The 26595-nt window shown below is 36.8% G+C and overlaps 1 protein-coding gene across 1 annotated transcript in view; it reads left to right on the top strand.

The window, feature by feature from the left end:
• AP3B1 (adaptor related protein complex 3 subunit beta 1) overlaps positions 1-26595 on the top strand; it is a 275016-nt gene that overhangs the window by 91438 nt on the left and 156983 nt on the right. The window contains exon 8 of the mRNA XM_007471959.1: positions 26446-26593. Coding sequence (XP_007472021.1) covers positions 26446-26593 — 148 coding nt within the window. The remainder of the gene's footprint in view (positions 1-26445; positions 26594-26595) is intronic.

The raw sequence follows: 26595 nt of genomic DNA, 5'->3' as shown, positions 1-26595 counted from the left end.
AGAATTTGTGCTTTACAATGCAAATAAAAAAGTTTTTAGCTCACTCTTTCAGGCAACTGTTGACAAAGGAAGGGTTCAGTGTGCAGTTTAATGGGAAACTATGGACCATGTGCTGATATTGAAATGAGGTCTCTGCTCCCTGCATTGGTTATGGAGCATTTATCTTAAAGATTGCTTATTCTTTTTGTTATTTATAGTTTTTTTTTGATTGGGTTTTTTAAACTTACATAGTTTCTTTTCTAAAGAAACATTTAAAATTTTATTCAAGTAACATGTATGTGGTTAAAAAAAAGAAGTTAAATAATATAAGGCTTATAAGAAAAAATACTTTCCTATCCCACCTTTCCCATGCGTGAATTAGCTCCTTCAAATTCTTTTAGGCTTTTGTGTATGTGTGTGCATTTAACTTTATCCATTTCTGAGTAATATACATATATTGCTGTTTCTTGATTTATCAATTTTAGACATGAATTCCAATGATAGAAATGGAGGATTTAGCATTCTTCTATTGTATTACCATATGCGTCCATTTTCCCTGTTCCATCTTTGCAATTTAATTGTATTACAATTTTTCAACCAGTGTTTATTGTTCATTTAATTATGGCTATGAATGTTATTTATGCTGTAGAGTAACATTTTCATCTCCTTTTTTGTGGAACTTTAAGTTCTTCCTGGAATCAAAAATTGCCTCATTTTTAATTTGCCTAGTTTATCATGTCACTGTTACAAAAACGCTCCAAATTATCCATCAGAAAATTAAATCCTCTCCAAATATTATTTTATATGCAGTTGTTGAGATACTACTAGTTGCCTACCTAATATCAGTTCTCCAACTCCACTTATTAAATAACAGAATCCTGATTTTTGTTCAGAGTAGTGATAAGTCTAGTTAAAAATAACCAACTTACTCAAACACCCTTGGAGTCGGAAATGGCTATATGACCCAGTTGTAGAAATTGAGATAATTGTAGAAATATTCTGGCAGAGATTCTAGGACAGCTATTATTTTTCTGACAGGCTTACTTTACATATATATTTTACCCTTTGCCTTTTTTCATTGTTCCTTCTTGGAATGTATATGTGATGATTAGAGGTACAGCAGCCATTTTGCAGGCATGAGGATGAAGCCACACTCTGAAAGTAGATGGTACTGAGAAAAAAAAATGTTCTCCTTATGGATAACTTGATATTTCTGTTATATATAGCTGAACACAATCCTAGTTAGTACTGTTGTCATATATCCAGTATTCCAATAACTTCATACTCTTCCAGGAGGCTTTACCCTCCTTTTCTAACCTGATTGCTTGCTAGGCTTGCTACACAGCTGTTGCTTTGGAACATAATTTCTTCTCTTTTCTGTGTTAAATCCTCTGTTTCTTAGGCCTTCGTCTCCCTAGTGTCTTCTTTTTTGGTTTTCCTGGATGGAGAATATCTTTCAGTACCTTCTTAAGAATGGGTAGATGAGAGGTAAAATTTCGAGACTTTGCAGTGTCACTCTCACACTTGATATTTTGCCTGGACTCTTGGATCAGTATTTTCTTAGGTCTTATATGTTTGAAATGTCTTGCTACTTTTACACTTGACTTCTTGGCTGGATATAAATGTTGGGATACATTTTGAGAGCTCTGTAGCCACAGATTTTTCTTTTTTGCAGGTAACTTGATTTTTTTGTTTGTATCCTCAAAAATCTGTTTTTTTTTTTCTTAAAATAGTTTGAAGATTAGCAAGGTTGCCTCTCAGTGTGGATCATTCTATATGCTCTGTATATTCACTTCTTCCTTTATTTTAGGGAATTGCCTTTTATGTTTGAATTTTTTAATTTGATATTGTAACTTATTTTCTTACTCCATTTGTCAATTATATGCTTCAGGAATACCAATTATTCTATTTTATAATCTTTGCCTACTGTATCTTTCACCTCTTTAAAAAATTGCTTTAATGTTTGTCTTTTTATTTGCATTCCTTTATCTCCAGTCTTTTTTTTTTCTGTCAGTAATTTGATTTTCAGTGATCTAATCTGTTATTTATAGTTTTTATTTAATTTGGTAATGATACGGCTTTCATCTTTAAGTTTCTTTACTCAGGTTTAAATCTTATATTTCCTTTATTCTATGGTTCGAACATGTGGTTTTTTTGAGTTCATGTTCTTAGTAACTTGCTGGAGAATTTCTTTTGATACATGGAGGATTTTCTTCCAGAATGATTTCTTTATTTTTTCCATGTTTTTTTTCTTGCCCCCTTTTGTGCTGTGAATGTATTGCAGTTATTATGCACTTTTGATATTGCAACTACTTGGGAAGTGCTGGTATAGACATTTTATTTGTTCTGATATAGTGTGACTTCTTAATTCTGTCCCAGCACACCTAAAGGCAGTTTGTTTCTTCCTCTCAGTTTCAATCTGATTGTGGGTATTTGTGCCTTATTCCTTTTTGCTTTAGTAGCCTTAGGGCATTTGGGGAAAGGAGTAATTTGTGGGATAGTAAATTCAGTCTTAGCAGAGACGGATCTCGTTTTTAGAATACTTGAGCACTTCTTCGGGAACTTTTTTTTTTTTTTTTTAACATTAAAAAAAAATTTATTTATTATTTATTTTTGGCTATGCTGGGTCTTAGTTGTGGCATCCAGGATCTTCATTGCAGCATGTGGGCTTCTAAGTTGAGGCATGCGGACTCTTAGTTGCGGCTTGCATGTGGAATCTAGTTCCTCGACCAGAGATAGAACCGGGCCCCCTGCACTGGGAGTGCAGAGTCTTGCCCACGGGACCACCAGGGAAGTCCCTGAGATACACTTTTTAAAAAGCCAGGAAGATCTGAATGCAGCAGTAACAGCTGGCAGTAACTGTTGGTTTTTTTTTTACTTTTTTTTTTTACATCTTTATTGGAGTATAATTGCTTTACAATGGTGTCCTAGTTTCTGCTTTATAACGAAGTGAATCATTTGGGGTATAATTGCTTTACAATGGTGTGTTAGTTTCTGCTTTATAACAGAGTGAGTCAGTTATACATATATATATGTTCCCATATCTCTTCCCTCTTTGTCTCCCTCCCTCCCACCCTCCCTATCCCACCCCTCCAGACAGCCACAAAGAACCGAGCCGGTTTCCCTGTGCCATGCGGCTGCTTCCCACTGGCTATCTACCTTACGTTTGTTAGTATATATATGTCCATGTCTCTCTCTCGCCCTAACACACCTCACCCTTCCCCCTCCCCATATCCTCAAGTCTGTTCTCCAGTAGGTCTCTGTCTTTATTCCTGTTTTACCCCTAGGTTCTTCATAACATTTTTTTTTCTTAAATTCCATATATATGTGTTAGCATACGGTATTTGTCCTTCTCTTTCTGACTTACTTCACTCTGTATGACAGACTCTAGATCTATCCACCTCATTACAAATAGCTCAATTTCGTTTCTTTTTATGGCTGAGTAATATTCCATTGTATATATGTGCCACATCTTCTTTATCCATTCATCCGACGACGGGCACTTAGGTTGTTTCCATCTCCGGGCTATTGTAAATAGAGCTGCAATGAACATTTTGGTACATGACTCTTTCTGAATTCTGGTTTCCTCAGGGTATATACCTAGTAGTGGGATTGCTGGGTCATATGGTAGTTCTATTTGTAGTTTTTTAAGGAACCTCCATACTGTTCTCCATAGTGGCTGAACCAATTCACATTCCCACCAGCAGTGCAAGAGTGTTCCCTTTTCTCCACACCCTCTCCAGCATTTATTGTTTCTAGATTTTTTGATGATGGCCATTCTGACTGGTGTGAGATGATATCTCATTGTAGTTTTGATTTGCATTTCTCTAATGATTAATGATGTTGAGCATTCTTTCATGTGTTTGTTGGCAGTCTGTATATCTTCTTTGGAGAAATGTCTATTTAGGTCTTCTGCCCATTTTTGGATTGGGTTGTTTATTTTTTTGTTATTGAGCTGCATGAGCTGCCTGTAAATTTTAGAGATTAATCCTTTGTCAGTTGATTCATTTGCAAATATTTTCTCCCATTCTGAGGGCTGTCTTTTGGTCTTGTTTATGGTTTCCTTTGCTGTGCAAAAGCTTTGAAGTTTCATTAGGTCCCATTTGTTTATTTTTGTTTTTATCTCCATTACTCTAGGAGATGGGTCAAGAAGGATCTTGCTGTGATTTATGTCATAGAGTGTTCTGCCTATGTTTTCCTCTAAGAGTTTGATAGTTTCTGGCCTTACATTTAGGTCTTTAATCCATTTTGAGCTTATTTTTGTGTATGGTGTTAGGGAGTGATCTAATCTCATACTTTTACTGGGCCTGCGCGTCCAGAGCCTGTGCTCCGCAACGGGAGAGGCCGCAGCGGTGAGAGGCCCGTGTATCGCAAAAAAAAAAAAGATAAGGTGACCATATGTGCGTGGGTTTATCTCTGGGCTTTCTATCCTGTTCCATTGATCTATCTTTCTGTTTTTGTGCCAGTACCATACTGTCTTGATTACTGTAGCTTTGTAGTATAGTCTGAAGTCAAGGAGCCAGATTCCTCCAGCTCCATTTTTTGTTCTCAAGATTGCTTTGGCTCTTCGGGGTCTTTTGTGTTCCCATACAAATTGTGAAATTTTTTGTTCTAGTTCTGTGAAAAATGCCAGTGGTAATTTGATAGGGATTGCATTGGATCTGTAGATTGCTTTGGGTAGTAGAGTCTTTTCACAATGTTGATTCTTCCAATCTAAGAACATGGTATATCTCTCCATCTATTTGTATCATCTTTAATTTCTTACATCAGTGTCTTATAATTTTCTGCATACAGGTCTTTTGTCTCCTTAGGTAGGTTTATTCCTATATGTTTTATTCTTTTTGTTGCAGTGGTAAATGGGAGTGTTTTCTTGATTTCACTTTCAGATTTTTCATCATTAGTATATAGGAATGCCAGAGATTTCTGTGCATTACTTTTGTATCCTGCTACTTTACCACATTCATTGATTAGCTCTAGTAGTTTTCTGGTAGCATCTTTAGGATTCTCTATGTATAGTATCATGTCATCTCCAAACAGTGATAGTTTTAATTCTTCTTTTCCAATTTGGACTCCTTTTATTTCCTTTTCTTCTCTGATTGCTGTGGCTATAACTTCCAAAAGTATGTTGAATAAGAGTGGTGAGAGTGGGCAACCTTGTCTTGTTCCTGATCTTAGTGGAAATGCTTTCAGTTTTTCACCATTGAGGATGATGTTGGCTGTGGGTTTATCATATATGGCCTTTATTATGTTGAGGAAAGTTCTCTCTGTGCCTACTTTCTGCAGGGTTTTTATCAGAAATGGGTGTTGAAATTTGTCAAAAGCTTTCTCTGCATCTGTTGAGATGATCATATGGTTTTTCTCCTTCAATTTGTTAATATGGTCTGTCACGTTGATTGGTTTGCATATTTTGAAGACTCCTTGCATTCCTGGAATAAACCCCACTTGATCATGGTGTATGATCCTTTTAATGTGCTGTTGGATTCTGTTTGCTAGTGTTTTGTTGAGGATTTTTGCATCAATGTTCCTCAGTGATATTTGCCTGTAGTTTTCTTTCTTTGTGACATCCTTGTCTGGTTTTGGTATCAAGGTGATGGTGGCCTCGTAGAATGAGTTTGGGAGTGTTCCTCCCTCTGCTATATTTTGGAAGAGTTTGAGAAGGATAGGTGTTAGCTCTTCTCTAAATGTTTGATAGAATTCGCCTGTGAAGCCATCTGGTCCTGGGCTTTTGTTTGTTGGAAGATTTTTAATCACAGTTTCAATTTCAGTGTTTGTGATTGGTCTGTTCATATTTTCTATTTCTTCCTGATTCAGTCTTGGCAGTTTGTGCATTTCTAAGAATTTGTCCATTTCTTCCAGATTGTCCATTTTATTGGCATAGAGTTGCTTGTAGTAATCCCTCATGATTTTTTTTATTTCTGCAGTGTCAGTTGTTACTTCTCCTTTTTCATTTCTAATTCTATTGATTTGAGTCTTCTCCCTTTTTTTCTTGATGAGTCTGGCTAATGGTTTATCAATTTTGTTTATCTTCTCAAAGAACCAGCTTTTAGTTTTATTGATCTTTGCTATTGTTTCCTTCATTTCTTTTTCATTTATTTCTGATCTGATTTTTATGATTTCTTTCCTTCTGCTAACTCTGGGGTTTTTTTGTTCTTCTTTCTCTAATTGCTTGAGGTGCAAGGTTAGGTTGTTTATTCGAGATGTTTCCTGCTTCTTAAGGTGGGCTTGTATTGCTATAAACTTCCCTCTTAGAACTGCTTTTGCTGCATCCCATAGGTTTTGGGTCGTTGTATCTCCATTGTCATTTGTTTCTAGGTATTTTTTAATTTCCTCTTTGATTTCTTCAGTGATCACTTCGTTATTAAGTAGTGTATTGTTTAGCCTCCATGTGTTTGTATTTTTTACAGATCTTTTCCTGTAATTGATATCTAGTCTCATAGCGTTGTGGTCGGAAAAGATACTTGATACAATTTCAGTTTTCTTAAATTTACCAAGGCTTGATTTGTGACCCGAGATATGATCTATCCTGAAGAATGTTCAATGAGCACTTGAGAAAAATGTGTATTCTGTTGTTTTTGGATGGAATGTCCTTTAAATATCAATTAAGTCCGTCTTGTTTAACGTGTCATCTAAAGCTTGTGTTTCCTTATTTATTTTCATTTTGGATGATCTGTCCATTGGTGAAAGTGGGCTATTAACGTCCCGTACTATGAATGTGTTACTGTTGATTTCCCCTTTTATGGCTGTTAGTATTTGCCTTATGTATTGAGGTGCTCCTATGTTGGGTGCATAAATATTTACAATTGTTATATCTTCTTGGATCGATCCCTTGATCATTATGTAGTGTCGTTCTTTGTCTCTTCTAATATCTTTATTTTAAAGTCTATTTTGTCTGAAATGAGAATTGCTACTCCAGCCTTCTTTTGGTTTCCATTTGCTTGGTATATCTTTTTCCATCCCCTCACTTTCAGTCTGTATGTGTCTCTAGGTCTGAAGTGGGTCTCTTGTAGACACCATGTACATGGGTCTTGTTTTTGTATCCATTCAGCCAATCTGTGTCTTTTGGTGGGAGCATTTAAACCATTTACATTTGAGGTAATTATCGACATGTATGTTCCTTTTCCCATTTTCTGAATTGTTTTGGGTTTGTTATTGTAGGTCTTTTCCTTCTCTTGTGTTTCTTGCCTGGAGAAGTTCCTTTAGCATTTTTTGTAAAGCTGGTTTGGTGGTGCTGAACTCTCAGCTTTTGCTTGTCTTTAAAGGTTTTAATTTCTGCATCAAATCTGAATGAGATCCTTGCTGGGTAGAGTAATCTTGGTTGCAGGTTTTTCTCCTTCATCACTTTAAATATGTCCTGCCAGTCCCTTCTGGCTTGCAGAGTTTCTGCTGAAAGATCAGCTGTTAACCTTATGGGGATTCCCTTGTGTGTTATTTGTTGTTTTTCCCTTGCTGCTTTTAATATGTTTTCTTTGTATTTAGTTTTTGACAGTTTGATTAATATGTGTCTTGGCGTGTTTCTCCTTGGATTTATCCTGTATGGGACTCTCTGTGCTTCCTGGACTTGACTGACTATTTCCTTTCCCATATTAAGGAAGTTTTCAACTATAATCTCTTCAAATATTTTCTCAGTCCCTTTCTTTTTCTCTTCTTCTTCTGGGACCCCTGTAATTCGAATGTTGGTGTTTTTAAGAGGTCTCTGCGACTGTCCTCAGTTCTTTTCATTCTTTTTTCTTTATTCTCCTCTGCAGTGGTTATTTCCATTATTTTATTTTCCAGGTCACTTATCCGTTCTTCTGCCTCAGTTATTCTGCTATTGATCCCATCTAGAGTGTTTTTAATTTCATTTATTGTGTTGTTCGTCATTGCTTGTTTCATCCTTAATTCTTCTAGGTCTTGTTAAATGTTTCTTGCATTTTCTCTATTCTATTTCCAAGATTTTGGATCATCTTTACTATCATTATTCTGAATTCTTTTTCAGGTAGACTGCCTATTTCCTCTTCATTTGTTAGGTCTGGTGGGTTTTTATCTTGCTCCTTCATCTGCTGTGTGTTTTTCTGTCTTCTCATTTTGCTTATCTTACTGTGTTTGGGGTCTCCTTTTTGCAGGCTGCAGGTTCGTAGTTCCTGTTGTTTTTGGTGTCTGTCCCCAGTGGCTAAATTTGGTTCAGTGGGTTGTGTAGGCTTCCTGGTGGAGGGGAGTAGTGCCTGTGTTCTGGTGGATGAGGCTGAATCTTGTCTTTCTGGTCGGCAGGTCCATGTTTGGTGGTTTGTCTTGGGGTGTCTGTGTACTTATTATGATTTTAGGCAGCCACTCTGCTAATGGGTTGTGTTGTGTTACTGTCTTTCTAGTTGTTTTGCATAGGGTGTCCAACACTGTAGCTTGCTGCTTGTTGAGTGAAGCTGGGTGCTGGTGTTGAGATGGAGATCTCTGGGAGATTTTCGTCGTTTGATAGGATGTGGAGCTGGAAGGTCTCTTGTGGACCAGTGTCCTGAAGTTGGCTCTCTCATCTCAGAGGCACAGCACTGACACCTGGCTGCAGCACCAAGAGCCTTTCATCTCCACGGCTGAGAATAAAAGGGAGAAAAAGTAGAGAGAGAGAGAGAGAGAGAGAGAGAGAGAGAGAGAGAGAGAGAGAGAAGGAGGGAGGGAGGGAGGAAGGAAGAGGAAAGAGGATAAAGTAAAATAAAGATAAAATAAATTTATTAAAATAAAAATAATTGTTAACAAGAAAAATAAAAACAAAAAACAAAGAAACAAAAAAACGTACGGATAGAACCCTAAGACAAATGGGGAAAGCAAAGCTATACAGACAAAATCTCACACAGAAACATACACATACACACTCACAAAAAGGAGAAAAGGGGAAAAAATAATAAATCTTGCTCTCAAAGTCCACCTCCTTAATTTGGGATGATTCGTTGTCTATTCATGTATTCAACAGATGCCCGGTACAAGTTGTGGTTGTGGAGCTTTAATCCGCTGCTTCTGAGGCTGCTGGGAGAGATTTCCCTTTCTCTTCTTTGTTCACAGGGTTCCCTGGGCTCAGCTTTGGATTTGCCCTTGCCTGTGTGTGTAGGTTGCCGGAGGGTGTTTGTTCTCCGCCCAGACAGGATGGGGTTAAAGGAGCAGCTACTTCGGGGACTCTGGCTCACTCAGGCCGAGGGGAGGGAGGGGTGCGTATGCGGTTTGAGCCTGTAGCGACAGAGGCCGGCGGGACGTTGCGCCAGCCCGAGGCGCGCCGTGCGTTCTCCCGGGGAAGTTGTCAGTTGTTCCTGGATCCCAGGGACCTGGCAGTGGCGGGCTGCACAGGCTCCCCGGAAGGGAGGTGTGGACAGTGACCTGTGCTCGCACACGGGCTTCTTGGTGGCGGCAGCAGCAGCCTTAGCGTCTCATGCCCGTCTCTGGGGTCTGCGCTGTTAGCCGCGGCTCGCGCCCGTCTCTGCAGCTCCTTTAAGCAGAGCTCTTGATTCCTTCTCCTCGCGCGCCAGGAAAGAAAGAGGAAAGAAAAAGTCTCTTGCCTCTTCAGCAGGTCCAGACTTTTCCCAGGACTCCCTCCTGGCTAGCCGTGGCGTACGAACCCCCTGCAGGCTGTGTTCACGCCGCCAACCCCAGTCCTCTCCCTGCGCTCAGCCCCACCCGCCGCGGCGGGTGAGCAGACAAGCCTCTCGGTCTGGTGAGTGCCAGTCGGCACCGATCCTCTATGCGGGAATCTTTCCGCTTTGCCCTCCGCACCCCTATGGCTGTGCTCTCTTCTGCGGCTACGAAGCTTCCCCACTCCGCCACCCGCAGTCTCCGCCCACGAAGGGTCTCCTAGTGTGTGGAAACCCTTCCTCCTTCACAGCTCCTTCCCAGTGGTGCAGGTCCCGTCCCTATTCTTTTGTCTCTGTTGTTTCTTTTTTCTTTTGCCCTACCCAGGTACGTGGGGAGTTTCTTGCCTTTTGGGAGGTCTGAGGTCTTTTGACAGCATTCAGTAGGTTTTCTGTAGGAGTTGTTCCACTTGTAGATGTATTTCTGGTGTATCTGTGGGGAGGAAGGTGATCTTAGCGTCTTACTCTTCCGCCATCTTCCCCTTAAGTCTCGGAAACTTTCTTAAATGTCCTATAGTGACATTGATGCTACCTACTATGTTTCCATGGAGAAATTTTCTTGACCTTTAAATTGTTCTTATTTATTCATTGTTTAACCCAGGAATTCTCCTGTTCAATATGGTAATTGCTAGCCACATGTGGTTATTTAAACTTAAATTAAGTGAAATTGAATATCACTTCCTCAGTTGCACTGGCCCCGCATTAAGGGTTCAGTAGTCATGCGAGGCTAGTGCCTACTGTATTGGATAGTGTGATATAAAATGTTTCCGATATCACAGAAGTTTCTGTTGGGCAGTGTTGCCCCAGAGTCATCAGTTCTTTCAGAGGGAGACAGACTTGTTGTTTACTCTCCCACCTGCTTCTCCTCACCACCTGTTTCCACTGCCAACCTCCCTCACCACCCCACCACCCCAAGTAGGATGAAAGGTAAGAGTAACCCCTCAGTTTTCTTCTGTCTAGCAGGCAAGAGTTAATCATGAACAGTCTCAAGAAGTGAGAAATATGTTTTTCTAGATGCTTTTCATTTTTAAAAAAACTTCTAAAAAAGTTTATGCTATTAGATTGTGACTCTCGTTACTTTCTCCACTGACTTATTTTTGCTAGTTTTAATTTTTTATTTTCCACATATTATTTATATTGGGGAAAGAAATTCTGTTTTCTATCTTTCTCTCACCATATTTACCTAGTAGCCCCAAAATGTTCACAGTATTGAAAGTATTTTATGAATTTTAATGAGTACTAAATGAATTTTAGGAGGAGAAATTTAGAGCTTAAGATGTTAAGAAATGTGATGAATTCTGCTGCCCTCCTCTGATGTGTGTCTTTTTTCCACTGTGCTTTTCTCCTTGACATTCTTTTATGGATATTTATATCATTGTGTTTTCTTGAGCTTATAGTCCATTTATTTCCTTATATTTTTCTCTGTGTTAGTCTTATTACTATAGCATAAAGGAGTAAATATGATTAATACTGAATTTCTCTCTCACAAGTCAGTTATTTAATTCTTAAATTTGTGATTTTGCTGCTTCGTAGTTTTCTGTATTCATCTCAGAAAAGATTATGATTTTATGTAATCTAATAATGTGGTAATTTAAAACAGTCAGTTTTATTCTCTTCTATTATTCATTTAGCTGTATATACAAGACTTTAAGTTTCTGATACATATCTTAAAATTACTGCAGTCCTACTGGAAGTTGCAAGCCTTTGATAGACTCCAGAGTTCCAAAATGGTTACGTCAGACAGATTCTGCTAGTGCATTGTTGTCTAGGTGGTATAGAGAATGTGGCAGACACTGTTGATTGTCTCCAGCAGACAACCCCTATGCAAAAAGTTCTTCCTTGCAGACAGATTTTCTACAGGGATTGAGCACCCAGGTGTCTTTGCAGAAGCCATGTTGCTTCCCAGCCTAAACTAGTCTAATGTTAATTACAGTCCCCTTGTAGGTGATAGGTTTAGGAATGGGCATATAACACAGTTCTGGCTAATGTGAAGTAATGGGAAATATGAGGAAAGTGGGGTGTAGAGGAGTGTATGAAAAAGGTTTACTTTCACATAAAAAGCATGAAGACATCTGACCTGCGGCTGAGATGTACTTCATGGACTTACAGTTTCCACTTCCATTGATGGAATACCTTGATCAGATTAACTCTCTGGGAAATTATTTTGACAAATAGCAGCTAAAGGTGTACTATAGGATGATCAAAAGTAGGCAAAACTAGAGAGGACTCTACACATGAAGGACTGAAATTTCAAGGTGTGAGTTTGCAGGTTTTTGCCTGGGGGAATTCCCCTATCCCATATAAAAATGGAAAAAGTTACAGCCTCACTTACCTAGGTATTAGAGAACAGACTTCAAGGCTGGCAGAATACCTAAAACGTTTGGGGAGAAATTCCAGAAAGGTGTGGGAACCACAGGAGGGTGCACCCCTGGAAATGCATGTAAACACCATTCAAGTCATTGGCTGACCAACTCTACATATGTGGAGAAGACTTCAGTGTGTCCAGCAAAAAAAAAGCAACTGGAAGCTAAATGGAGATTTCACTTGCTGGTCATATTAGGATACACAGAGTTTGGAGTTTGAAACCAGTAAAATGCCTGCTAAAACAAATATTAATACATTTCAGAGGAATGCAACACAAGGAAGAATTTATAGTGTATGTTTGATAATATTCAGAATACAATTTGAAAAAATCAGCAGACATGAGAAACAGAAACATAACTAATGCTGAAGAGAAAAAGTAGGCAATAGAAAGATAATCAAGAAGAGGCAATTACCAGACAAATAATGCAGCTATTATATATATATATATAATATATATATGGCAAAAATATTAAAAAGCAACATAGTTGTATTGATTGAATAAACGAATCTTAACAGGAAAGACACTATAAGAAAGAACGAAATGGAAATTCTAGGGCTGAAAAATACAATGATTAAATGAAAAATAAGCTAGATAGGCTTAATAGCCAGGAGGAGGCTGTAAAAGTGTTAAGAAACCTGAAGATAGATTAATAGAAATTATTCATTCTGAAGAGCAAAGAGAAAAGCAAGTGAAGAAAAGTGAACAGTCTCAGAGCCATGTGGAACAATATGAAACAGAATAAAATACTTGTAATTGAAGTCCCAAAATGAGAGAAAAGGGTAAATGGAGTAGAAATAATACCTGAAGAAATAAAAGCTAAAAAAATTTCAAGTTTAGTTTAAGGGGGGAAAAACAAGTGTACAGATCCAGGAAACACATCATATTCCCAGGCAAAATATTAAAATGTCACCCCGAGATACATCATAGTCAAACTTCTGAAATCAAAGGGGAAAGAGAAAACCTTGAAAGCAGACAGAGATAAACAATGCATTATATACAGAGAAACAATGATTATGACTAACTGCTGATAAGAAACAGTGGCGTCTAGGAAACAGTGGAATATCATCTTTAAATTGTTGAGAGAAATCTGTCAACAAAGAATTCTATATTGAACAAAACCATTCTTCAAAAATAAAGATGGAATGAAGAAGTTTTCAGATGAACTAAATTGAAAAATTGATATGTAGAACCGTATTACAAGAGATACTGCAAGAAGTTGTTTAGGTTGAAGAGAAATGATAATAGACGGTAATTTATAACTATAGAAGGGGATAAAGAATGATAGAAATGATATATATGTAGGTAAATATTAAAAATTAAACTTTTTTGTCTTTATTTCTTTAACGTAATTCTGTAACACACACACAAAAGATGTTACACATATATACATCTATCTGTCTATCTATCTGTCGCTATGTCTTCTCGGCAAAGATTGTACTTGCTTATGCTTAAACTCTGAATTTTCTGTACATCCATAGAGCTGTGACCTTGGCCTCCAGTGCCACAAGTCTTTGTTTGGACATAAAATGTTTTCATTTCTCTAGGAGTGCAATTACTGGGATGTATAGTAAATATATGTCCTTCCTTTTTACACCTCCAGTTCCTACTCTCCAGATGCAACTAGCTCTAACTCTTTTAGCTTTGTCTTCTAGTAGTTATCCTCATATTACTTTTAAAACAACTTGTTTATATATGTTTTTCTAGTGACTCAAAGGGCATTATTTAATTTAGATATATAAATATTTGGGGATTAATGAAGAAGAAACAGTCCCTTTACAAAATTTTATGTTTTATATGAAAAGTTTTTCATAACCTAGATTATTTGCTTTTTAAAAATTTTTAACTGTTCTTTCTTAGAGCCCTAGTTTCCTACCCCCACTTTATCTAGAGTACAGATTTTTGCTTTTGTTTTTTCTATTTAACTATTAGAGTTCACCCTAAGATTAAAACAAACTACTGCTTTATCCCCTCCCCCATGAATGTCCACCAGTATTTTAAAACCTCTGCTCTAACCGTCTAACCTCTTTTTATTAATGCCCTAAAGGATAATTAAATTTATCAATTTCAAATTAATAGACACTTACCTTCTTTAATACATTCTCTTTATTTCAGGGGTTTAGGTAAGGAGGGAGTGAATACTTGAGGAATTATGATTAGTTCTACCTAGGTTGGGCTTAATTTTATTTTGTAGTTTATGACTGAGTGAGAACCACTCTAAAATGCATTCTGCTTAACAAAAAACAGTTCTTATTTATCCCTGTAATTAGACTGAGATTAGTTTTCAAATGACTGGAACCCTTCTTTCTCATGTCTTAGAACTCTTAGACCTAAGATCAACTTGTGTCATGAGTATATTTTACTTTAGAGAAACATGAAAAAATGCCTTATGTAGATTTTTCAGATTTCTCAGTAACAAAATTTGGAAACCACTGCATTCGGAAAGCTTATTTCCTGTATACTGGTGCTGAACATATAGTCATAAGAAATGAGAAGTGTTGTGGGCAATTGAGCACTCTGAATTTTCAGAGTGACTCAACTCAGAGTTACTGGGCACAGGTGTTTCCATAATTGTGATGTATTGGGGGAGATTCAGTGTTCACTGATCCTCAAACCCATACTTCCACCTGTGTGGTATAGTGGTCACTGGGCTGTAGTATAAAACATGTAAAGTGAAGAGCATAGCAGTTACCTCATGGAAGGAAAAAATGTCTCAAACCAGTATTCATATAATGTGTTGTTTTACATAGGCCTGATCAGGGGGGAAAGAGACTTTTTTCTGAGAAAAATATTAAATTAAAAAATTTATTAAACCTGACATTTTTTTAAAAAGTAAACATGTGCTATCCATACTGAATAATTTAATTGTTTATGATATTGCCAATCACCTACCCACTCTGGTCTTGTCAGGGAAATCTAACCCAATGTCACAGACATGGACCACCAATACACTGCTATGGTATCTATGGACTGAATGTTTATGTCCTCCGAAATCCACATGTTGAAGTCCTAACTCCCAATGTGATGGTATTTGGAGGTAGGGACTTTGGGAAGTAATTAGGTTTCAGTGGATTGGTGAGTGTGGGGTTGTCGTCATGGGAATAGTGCCCTTATAAGATGACACACCAGAGACCTTGCTTCCTTTCTCTGCCCATGTGAAGACATAGCGGGAAGGCAGCCAGCTGCAAGCTAGGAAGTGGGTTCTCACCAGGAAGCGAGTCTGCCAGCATCTTGATCTTGGACTTCCCAGCCTTCAAAACTGTGAAAAATTGTTGTTTAACCCACCCAGTCTATGGTGTTTTGTTTTAGTAGCCCAAGCTTGCTAATATGAGTATCTTATGGCATGACAATGTCATGATGTGGTCCCCTGTGTAGCTTTTAAGTAGTCTGTGTCCACAGAAGATAACAGACATGGTATTGTCCTGGTACAAATCTTAAGTTGGTACTAGTGCCCTCCAGGCTGTCTTGGAATTCATAAGACAAGTGGGTACATTCAGTGTCTTTTTCTCGACTACAACAAACACCACGGTAATAAAATAAAAGAGATGGCAGGATGAAGAATAAAGTTTATAAACCATGCCTTTCCAAAATATGATTTATGAAATAAAAGGTAATTTTTTTGGACTTCATAGAGCTTATGTTTAATGTAACAACATTTCTCTTACTGAAAGTGAATGTTTTAGAGCAAGGTGAAAAGCTAATTTTATTCTAATGTTTTTATTTTAGCGTTTGGGGTGGTCAGTACACATGAGTGGAGGGAGACCTATTTTCATATGAAATAGCTCAGGTATATTAAACTCACTGTTTCTTTTAAAAATTTGTTTTAATTTTTTTTTTAGAGAAGTTTTAAGTTATAACAAAATAGGGTGGAAAATGCAGGGAGTTCCCATATACTCTCTGCCCCCACCCACCTCCTGACTATCAACGTCCTTCACCACAGTAGTACATTTATTACAGTCAATGAACATATGTTAATACATCATTATCACCTGAAGTCCATAGTTTACACTGAGGTTTGCTCTTGGTGGGGTTCATTCTGTCGGTTTTGACAAACGTATAATGACATGCCTCCACCATTGTGATATCTTACAAATAGTTTCACTGCCCTAAAAATCCTCTGTGTCCTGCCTATTCATTCCTCTTTCCCCTACAAATCCTGGCACTCACTAGTCTTTTTACTATCTCCATAGTTTTTTTTTTTTTCAGTTCTTTGCCTTAGTAATATGCATTTAAGGATGCTCCGTGTCTTTTCATGTCTCTGTAGCTCATTTCTTTTTAGGGCCAAATAACATTCCATTGTCTAGATGTACCACAGTTTATTCATCCATTCACCTGCTGAAGGATATCTTGTTTGCCTCTATAAATTGGCAAATATGAATAAAGCTCCTATAAACCTTGTGCAGGTTTTTGTGTGGACTCATTTTGGTATAAACCAAGGACTCTGATTGCTAGACTATTTGATAAGAGTATATTTTAATTTTGTAAGAAGCTGCCCAATTGTCTTTCATAGTGGCTGTACTGTTTTGTGTCCCCACTGGCAATGAATGAGTGTTCCTTTTGCTCCACATTCTTGCCAACATTTAGTGTTGTCAGTGTCCTGGAGTTTGGCCATTCTAATAGGTGTGTAGTTGTATCTTTTTAAAAAAAAATATTTATTATTTTTTGGCTGCGTCGGGTCTTAGTTGCGGCATGTGGTCTCTTCCGTTGTGGTGTGCGAGTTCAGTAGTTGTGGCATGTGAGTTCAGTAGTTGTGGCACGTGGGCTTAGTTTCCCTGCAGCATATGGGATCTTAGTTCCCTGACCAGGGATTGACCCCACGTCCCCTGCATTAGAAGGCGGATTCTTTACCACTGGACCACCAGGGAAGTCCCTGTATCTTGTTTTAATTTGCACTTCCCTAATTACATATGATGTTGAACATCTTTTCATAAGCTTATTTGCCATCTGTATATCTTCTTTGATGAGTTGTCTGTTCAAGTCCTTGGCCCATTTTTTTATCGAGTTGTTTGCTTTCTCACTGTTGAGTTTTAAGAGCTCTTTGTGTATTTTGGATAACAGCCCTTTATCAGATGTATCTTTTCCAAATATTTCTCCAAGTCTGTGGCTTGTCTTGTCTTTGTCTTGACATTTTTAATTTTAATAAGTTCAGCCTATCAATTATTTCTTTCATGGGTCATGCCTTTGGTGTTGTATCTAAAAGTCATCCCATATCCAAGGTCATCTAGATTTTCTCCTATGTTATATTCTAGAATTTTATAGTTTTGTGTTCCTTATTTGTCTCTAATCCTTTTTGAGTGAATTTTTGTGAATGGTGTAGGTCTGTCTAGATTCATTTTTTTTGCGTGTTGATGTTCAGCACCATTTGTAAAAAAGACGATCTCTTCTCCATTGTATTAACTTTGCTCCTTTGTCATAAATCAGTTAACTGTATATTTATGTGGGTCTATTTTGGGGTTCCCTGTTCTGTACCATTAATCTCTTTGTCTGTTCTTTCACCAGTACCACACTGTCTTGATTTTGATTACTGTAGCTTTATAGTAGATCTTGAAGTGAAACTCACTGTATAAATGTTAAACTATTGAAAAATTTAAGCATACACAAAGATAGGGCTAAGAGTCCAATGAATCCTCATGTACACATCACCTAGATGCAACATTCATCAGCTCATGGCTGCTCTCAACTTTAACTCAACCCCCTTCCCACTTCGATCCCAAATTTCATATGAAATTCAAGATATTATATAATTCCATCCATATCTATTTAGGATGTATTTCTAAAACACTGTCTTCACTTTAAAGAAACTGCAAAGCTGTCTCCATTTTCCAAATAAGAGGATTTAAAGCTTTTTTTTTGGTTCAGCTTGAATGTATACTCTTTTAGAAAGATGGAGAAAGTTGTTTATTCTAGTATATAATTTCATTTTCTACACATACTGATATTTTAAATAACAGAAAAATCTTCATTTGTAAATATAACTTTTTTATACTTGTGAGTTTCATCACAAAGATTTTATGTATTTGTGTCCTTATTATTACCAGGGTTCCTTTTTGAGTCATTTAATACTTTTCCATAGGGAACCATCTTTACTTCTGTATAGGTTGTTTGAGATGCTCATCACCTTGGAATATGGATAGGATGCTGACATGGAAATTACATTTTAAGCCTCCAATACTCATTCACATGATATTAGCATAATTTTTATTCAGAATTCTTCTGTAAGGAAGACTTGACTTTTCTCTCCTATTTATTTATTTTTTGGCAATTGTTTGCGTAAGTATGGGCTCCTAGATATTTATTTTATTCTTTGGGTTATGAACTAATACTGTCATTATTCTACTGCTAAAATTTTTCAGCTTTGGTCTTAGGGAGTTGTTTTCATTTGTTTGCTTTTTAAGTACCTGATGATCTAGATTTTTTTTAACTGCCTTAATTTTAGAACCAGCCATTTTCCAAGGTGCAAAAGAGCAGGTTTTACAGGTTTATTAATGTTTTTTACATCAGTCAGATTGCTGTTAAATGGTTCTCTTTGTAATAATCATATCAGTAATTTATTGGAGTAAAGGTGACATTACTTAAATGACCATGAGGCTTAGAAAAATTGCCAACATAAGCCACAATATAAAATATTTTAATTAATACCCATTAAAAACCCCCGTTATGATAATACCTCATTTCTCTAGGCTCAATACAAACAATACATATAATAATTGATTTTTTTAAACCTTTTTGGTGCAAACATTTCTAAAACAATTTTCTGTTTTCTAGCCCCTTGACAGAGAATGAAAGACATAACTTAATCTTTTTTTGTTTCTACATTACACCATATATTATCTGAGTATCAGGAGATAGATGGTTAAAATTAAAGACAAAATATACTCTGCATAAGAACTTTATACTTAGAATAATACCTCAAGTCTTCATAACTGCTGTTTCAGCTATGTAGGGGAGACCTTTTGACTTAGTTCCAAATTCATAGTTGTACTGTGTAAATTGAAACTGCATTGTATCAATTTCTAGATAGGAAATATATTAGAAGGTACAGAATACGTTAAAAAATTAAGCAGTTCCATTAAAAACAAAGTATTTCTAAAATATTGTTTTCAAATACACATGGTGCTGTATTAAAATTAGTTCATCTTCCTTTTTTAGGTATATGATGTACAATTAGTATACTAAGTTCAGCAAATGGAAATTTTTCTATAGATTTCAGCATCTTTGAAACCTATTTTATCTGTATCCTTAAGCAGACTAAACATCCTTCTGATTATATCTTGTTTACCTTACTTGTTTATTTTATTTATTTATTTATTTATTTATTTATTTATTTATTTATTTATTCGGGGGTAGGGGGGGCCCTGCTGGGTCTTTGTTGCTTTGTGCAGGCTTTCTCTAGTTGTGGCGAGCGGGGGCTACTCTTCGTTGCGGTGCGCAGGCTGCTCTTTGAGGTGGCTTCCCTTGTTGTGGAACATGGGCTCTAGGCACGCGGGCTTCAGTAGTTGCAGCGCATGGGCTCAGTAGTTGTGGCTCACTGGCTGTAGAGCGCAGGCTCAGTACTTGTGGCGCACAGGCTTAGTTACTTAGCGGCATGTGGGATCTTCCCGGGCCAGGGCTCGAACCTGTGTCCCCTGCATTGGCAGGCAGATCCTTAACCACTGCGCCACCAGGGAATTCCCTGTCTTTTTTTCTTACATGCATAATTTAAAGATTTTTATTGAAGTAGAAATAATGTATATGTGTCAGAAGCAAATGATCTCATGAATTTTTGTAAACTGAAGACCCCAATGTAACGAGTACTCAGATTAAGAAACAGTAATTATACTTCAGAAGACCCTCCTTTGACACCTTCCACTTAATAGCCTTCTTTCCCTCCCAGATGGAAACAATATCCTGACCCTTAATGACTCTGCCTTTTCTTCCCTATTTTCCTTCCTCTTTCCTTACTTACTTTCTGAAAAATTGCTGAACTAGTTTGAAGCTTGGATGATGGGTTTGGTTTGCTTGTGGAATATTACTAAGTAAGGGTATCAGCAATCTGAGTTCCTTTAATCACCTCAGTTATAGATTTGACATGATTGAAAAGTGGGCTTTAATTTTATCATCTTTACTCTCTAGGATATAGACTCTCAGGATTTTAAACCAAAGACTAGGGAGAGTTAGGAATCTTGGTTTTGGTGGATCCTGACCTCCAACTTTTGCTTCTGTAATTTTTGTGAATCTGCTAAAAGCTCTTTAGGCCTCTCGGCTTTTTGTTATGTAATAACAATGCTTTGGGGGGAAAAACAATTCCTAAGGTCGGTCAGATTTCTTGGTTTATTACTTCTTCTGGATCTTGCCTGCATAATTCATCACTGTTCTTTTAACTTTTCAGTGCCTTCAAACAGGTGTGTTTCATTTTTCTTCCCTAGCTCACTATAAGGGTTATTCCAATTTGCTTATTTCTAGAAGCAGAACTCTGTAATCCTGTATTACCTGTTTTTAAAAAGTAATCTTTCAAGTCTTATTTTTAATGACATTGTGTCATTGGAGTTTGTGACTTCTTTTAAGCATCTATAACTGGCATTCGGTGTAATGAGTTCCCCAGACAGTACATTTTGGTTCAAAATGAAGCAGTTGTACAAAAGCCTCATGATATTTTTGTAAATTCTCAAATATGAGGCAGTTTCATTTCTGAGGGATAATTTTAGGGGGAAATTTTTCTTCATATTTGGCATCTAGGGATATTTGATTTACGGTGAGGTAATAGTTTCTAGAAAAAAATTTAATAATAAAAGCAATGGTAATAGCTACTATTTGAGTGTTTAATATGCACTAGGGGCTTATATAACCTTCACTAAACCAATCAATCTTTATGAACACTTTCATGATATCGATAACTGCTTTTATTCCATTTTACAAATGACTAAATTAAGACAAGGGGAGGTCAAGTAATTTAGCATGGTCATAGAGGCAACCCCGATACTGAACTGGCATGACCTAGTATTACCCATTCTGGCTGTTTGCATCCAGCTTCCATTCTGTTTTGGCCAATGTCTGTTCCTGTCAGTTGAAAACCCGAGAAAACAGCTAGCAGTGACCCAGATTCAGATATAAAGTTATTGGAGATTGGCTCCCATCCTGTGTGGAAGCCTCATCTCGTTTGTTTCATTAACCTCATGAAAACATCAGTCCTTAAATTTTTTTCCTTTTAGTTCACACTAAAGGAATTATGCTGTTGGTGTATATATACAGTTAGTAATTAGCAGCCAGATCTAAAAAAGCCATGCCATGATGTTCTCATAGCAATAGAACCAAATTGAAATTTCATTAAAAGTATAAGAGAAAGTTTCTTTTGAGGGGAATATACTTTGAAATAATAATTGATATCAATAATTATTTTAGGTATTAAGCAACATGTTCTTCGTGTTTGTTATCCAATAATCCTGTTGTTAAAACTTTGTACTGTTTCAAAGAATCCCTTTCATTTTAGTGAATTATACTAATTTATTTAATGTTAAATGTTAAGAATTAATTTACAGATCTTTAATAAAACATATCATGAAGCATTAATCTATAGAAGTTTTACTTAATAGCTTTGTAAAATCTTTGGATATGGGAAAGATACTAATGAAAAAAATACTCCTTTATAATCTTTTTACTGTAATTACTACCATAATCCTAAATACTTGTACAGTAAAATAAACAATACAAATATTTATTAAAATAATGTAATTGAACCTTTTTTTTTTAACATCTTTATTGGGGTATAATTGCTTTACAATGGTGTGTTAGTTTCTGCTTTATAACAGAGTGAATCAGTTATACATATACATATGTTCCCATATCTCTTCCCTCTTTGTCTCCCTCCCTCCCACCCTCCCTATCCCACCCCTCCAGGCAGCCACAGAGAACCGAGCCGGTATCCCTGTGCCATGCGGCTGCTTCCCAATGGCTATCTACCTTAGGTTTGTTAGTATATATATGTCCATGTCTCTCTCTCGCCCTATCTCACCTCACCCTTCCCCCTCCCCATATCCTCAAATCTGTTCTCCAGTAGGTCTGTGTCTTTATTCCTGTTTTACCCCTAGGTTCTTCATAACATTTTTTTTTTTTAAATAATGTAATTGAACTTTAATAAAGTGTTCGAGAAGGAGAACTGGAAAGTGCTGTGTTAATACAGCCGTTTCATCATATACCAGTTTTAGGTATATTTTGAACATTTGTTTGATTAACATTCAGTAAAAGATTGTAGGTGAGTGCTTATGCTTAAAGAATGAGATTATTTGTGTATCATTTTATTGGTTTATTAATGCACTTAATAGAATCAGTTTAGTCTGAAACTCCATAAAGGAGAAAGACCCTCAAGTCTGGCCTTGATAGAAAAGTATGTCTCAGTTATAGTCCTTTTTTTTTTAAGCACTAAGAGACAAGTAATTTGTTTTGAATTGTGTATTCAGAGAAGATGATAAATGTTATAATTTATAGTTTACTTTTAAATATGGGTATTACTTTTAAAGTGCCTTTTGTTTTCAAAGCATAAATTTGGTGAGTTTCTTTTGTTTGGAGAATTTCTTAAGATTTTGTTTTTATTGTGGATTTAAAAAACACTCAGATAATATTATGCTTACTTCTAAGAATACTAAAGGTCATATTTTTTGATAAAAAGTGTTTTCAGTGATATTTAAGCAAAGATTGTATCCTAACTGTAAGCACTTAACAAGGAAAACATAATTCATTAAGTGATATTAACCTATAACAATTTAAATAACTTATTTTATTGTTATCTAACAATAAATATATGCAAATTGCTTTCAAGTGATTTACTGATTTTTTTCTCCTTAATTTTATTTAAGTAAATGTTCTCTTTTAAGATAACTGTAGATTCACATGCAGTTGTAAGAAATAATATAGAGAGATCTGGTGTAACCTTTATTCATTTTCCTCCAGTGGTGACATCTTGCAAAACTATAGTAAGGTATTCCAACCTTGATATTGATTCAGAACATTTCTATCACAAGTATCCTTCATGTTACCATTTTATAGTTAAACCCATTTTCTTCCCTGTGCTTAACCCTGCTCCCCCTTAACCCCTGGTAACCACTAATTTCTTCTCCATCTCTATCATTTTGTCATTTCAAGAATGCTATATAAATGGAATCATACAGTATGTAACCTTTTAGGATTAATTTTGCTCACTCAAGTTCGGTATACTTCTCTGGAGGTTAATCAGCATTGTGTGTATCAGTCGTTTGTTTCTTTTTATTTCTGAGTGGTATTCCATGGCATAGATGTTTAACCATTTGCTTAACCAATTGTTTAACCATTCATCCATTGAAGGACATCTGTGTTGTTTCCATTTTGGCTAATAGGAATAACACTGCTATGAATATTTTGTGTAGAGATCTTTGTGAGAATTTCCATTTCCCCATGATAAATGCCCAAGAGTGCAATTTTTGGGTTGTATGGTGAATACAGGTTTAGTTCTGTAAGAGACTGACAGCCTGCCGGAATGACTGTAACCTTTTACATTCATCACCAGCATATGAGTTAACCTTTTCCTGGACTTCCTTACTATCATTTGGTGGTGTCACTATTTTTGTGTGTGTGTGTGTGGTACGCGGGCCTCTCACTGTTGCGGCCTCTCCCGTTGCGGAGCACAGGCTCCGGACGCACAGGCTCACCGGCCATGGTTCACGGGCCCAGCCGCTCCGCGGCATGTGGGATCTTCCCGGACCGGGGCACAAACCTGTGTCCCCTGCATCAGCAGGCGGACTCTCAACCACTGCGCCACCAGGGAAGCCCTGGTGTCACTATTTTTAAGTTTAATTTTAGATGAGAGCCATTCTGATATGTATGCCATAACAAAACCACCTTGCTTTGGTTATAATTTGCATTTCCCTATTAGCTAATGAAGTTGATTATCTTTTCATGTGCTTTGTTTGCCATTTGTATATCTCCTTTAATAATTGTTTATTGATGTCTGTATTAGTTTGCTAGAGCTGCCATAACAAAATACCATAAGCTGGTTAAATAAACAGAAATTTATTTCTCATAGTTTCTCACAATTCCTCCAGGAGGCTAGAAGTCCAAGGTCAAGGTGTTAGCAGGTTTGGTTTCTCCCAAGGCTCCTCTCCTTGCCTTGCAGATGGCTGCCTTCTTGCTGTGTTCTCATATGCCTTTTTCTCTTCTTATAAGGATGCCAGTTGTATTGGATTAGGGAACCACTGATATAATCTGATTTAACCTTGAAGGTCCCAACTTTAGCATATGGTCGCATTGAGGCTTCAACATGTGAATTTTAGGGGATACACAGTTCAGTCCGTAAGAATATCTTTTGCCCTTTTTTAAACTGAATTGTTTTTTTTTAATGTTGAGTTTGGGGAGTGGTCTTTATATTCTAGATACTAGCTCCTTGTTTCATATATAGTTGCATATATTTTCTGCCAATGTGTAATTTGTTTTTTTCTTCCTCTTAAGAGGTTTTTTTTTTTTAATGGAACAGGAGTTTTTAATTTTGATGAAATCCAATTTATCAGTGTTCTCTTTTATGGGCTGTGCTTTTGTTGTCAACCCTAAGAGCTCTGTACCTAGCTATATAAATGTTTTTTTAAAAAATGCTATACCATGTTGAAGGAAAAATGATTAGAGATCACAAATTATAAAATTTTTTTGCTGGGGGAAATTGTTAATTATTAAAAGAAGGCTTACTTCGAAGAATAGGTACAGATCAATCATGAACAAAATAAACACTTGGGAGATAATCCTTCATGCGTTTTTCTCATTTTTTCTGCTCTTCTGTGTAATGGCGTTGATAGGTTTTGTTCTGGACTGTCTTTTAAGGATGTTTGTTTAGCAGGCAGCCTTGGAAAAGAGAGATATTCCGAGACAAGATTATCTTGACTGGTAGTATCATCATCTGCTTTGTCATCCAAGGTGGGAATGGGGGCATCCTTGTTAAGGGCCCCGATGTTGTTCTTCACGTTCAGTCACTGCATCCTGTTGATTTCAGCTTCTAAGTAGTTCTTAAATCTGTCCTGCATTTTCATCCTTGTCACTGACACTCCCTGATCCATTACCTCATTACCTCCACTGACACCACAGAGTGGTGTGTCCTTGTTACCACTGGCTGGTGATGTTTCAAGACCTGAGAGAAGTGTCCACTAAGCATCCTCTTGTACTAGCCCAGTGGGGAGGGACAAAGTTACCTCAACTGATAGGTAGGCTTGGATGTCCAAGCTCCCTATTTGGTCTCCCCACCATGGAGGTGCCTCATTAACTGGTGAGGATTAAAGTCTCAGTTCCATCTTGGCCTTTTCTGATACCACCCCAGTGGGAAAATCGGGGCTCTTATTACATCCTGGGGGGAGCTGTGGAAATCTAGGCTCTCCACGTCAGCTTTTGCTGGTGGGGTTAGGGGTAAGGTCATGGTTTTTTTCTCTAGTGTTGGCTGCACTAGAGCAGCTATTTTCTTAAAAAGTTTTCTGTCTTGCTAGACTTTCCATTTCCCTTTCTTGGTCCTTTGGCTACAGAGAACAGGCTTTTGGAGGGTTTGTTTCATGTATACCTGTTGGTTTTCTGTTACCCACTTCTCTTCTACCCAGTCTTTGATATATGAGGTAAAAATGAAAATCCAGGGAACTCACTGTTGTGTCATTCTTTGGATCCTGAGATCCCTATCCAGTCTTTCTTCTTCTCTGTCTTTTCTTTTTTATATTTGTTTTATATATAATGTCTTGGGTTTCTAGTTATACTTAGCAAGAGGAATAGGAAAAAGTATATCTATTCCATCTTCCCAGAAGTGGAAAGTATGTTTCAAGTACTTGGTAACAGAAATTACCTCTAAATGGTAGTTGCATTGGATCCACTTAAATATTATTGTCTTTGTGTGCTTTTTTCGTTTGTTTATGTATTTTTAGGACTAAATACCTATAGGCTGATTTTATTGACAGAGATAATAAAGAATTCAAATGAAAAGTACAAAACAAAAACATAGAATCAACTCTCAGGGATAGACATAAATCTCAAGCTGAGTCTTGACAACACAGGGATCTACTTAATTACCAATTTTTAACCTGTCAAGCTTTATTAATGATTTCTTTTATGTGTGTTGCAGTTCAAACAATTTTCTTCTTTCTTCTGACCCTTTGATTCAGTTACAGAGTGACTGATAATTTATGGAAACAGTTTTCACGTTTGGGGTAGTCTCATATCCTCGGCTTTGTTAGAATTTAATGGTTAGGTTTTCCCTTTGGGCAGCTGTGGGTATTTCTATGGTAATTTAATATTTTCAGAGGTTTACTATATCATATAAAAGTATTATCTATTGCACTAAAAGACAGTTACAGTTACTGTGTCATAAAATATGAGAAAAAGAAAGGCCTTTCTTCCATATAGGTAACATAATAATTTCAAATTGCCTCAACAGTAGTATTCTATAGTAAAATATCATCATTATTGTAAATGTTTTTTGAAAAGCTTTCTTTGTGTAATATTTGGGCTGTCCCAGGTCTGAACTAATCTTGGGATTGGATTTCTTTCCTGTAGGGTGATGGTCTAGAGGACAATGAAAAGGATTTCTATGATTCTGATGAGGAACAGAAGGAAAAGACAGATAAAGGGAAGAAGCCATATACTATGGATCCAGACCATAGACTTTTAATTCGGAATACAAAGCCTTTGCTTCAGAGCAGGAAT

The sequence above is a fragment of the Lipotes vexillifer genome, unplaced genomic scaffold, assembly GCF_000442215.2.
Source record: "Lipotes vexillifer unplaced genomic scaffold, Lipotes_vexillifer_v1.1 scaffold83, whole genome shotgun sequence".
NCBI classification, from domain to species: domain Eukaryota; kingdom Metazoa; phylum Chordata; class Mammalia; order Artiodactyla; family Lipotidae; genus Lipotes; species Lipotes vexillifer.
This window is presented reverse-complemented; position numbering and strand designations above follow the sequence as displayed.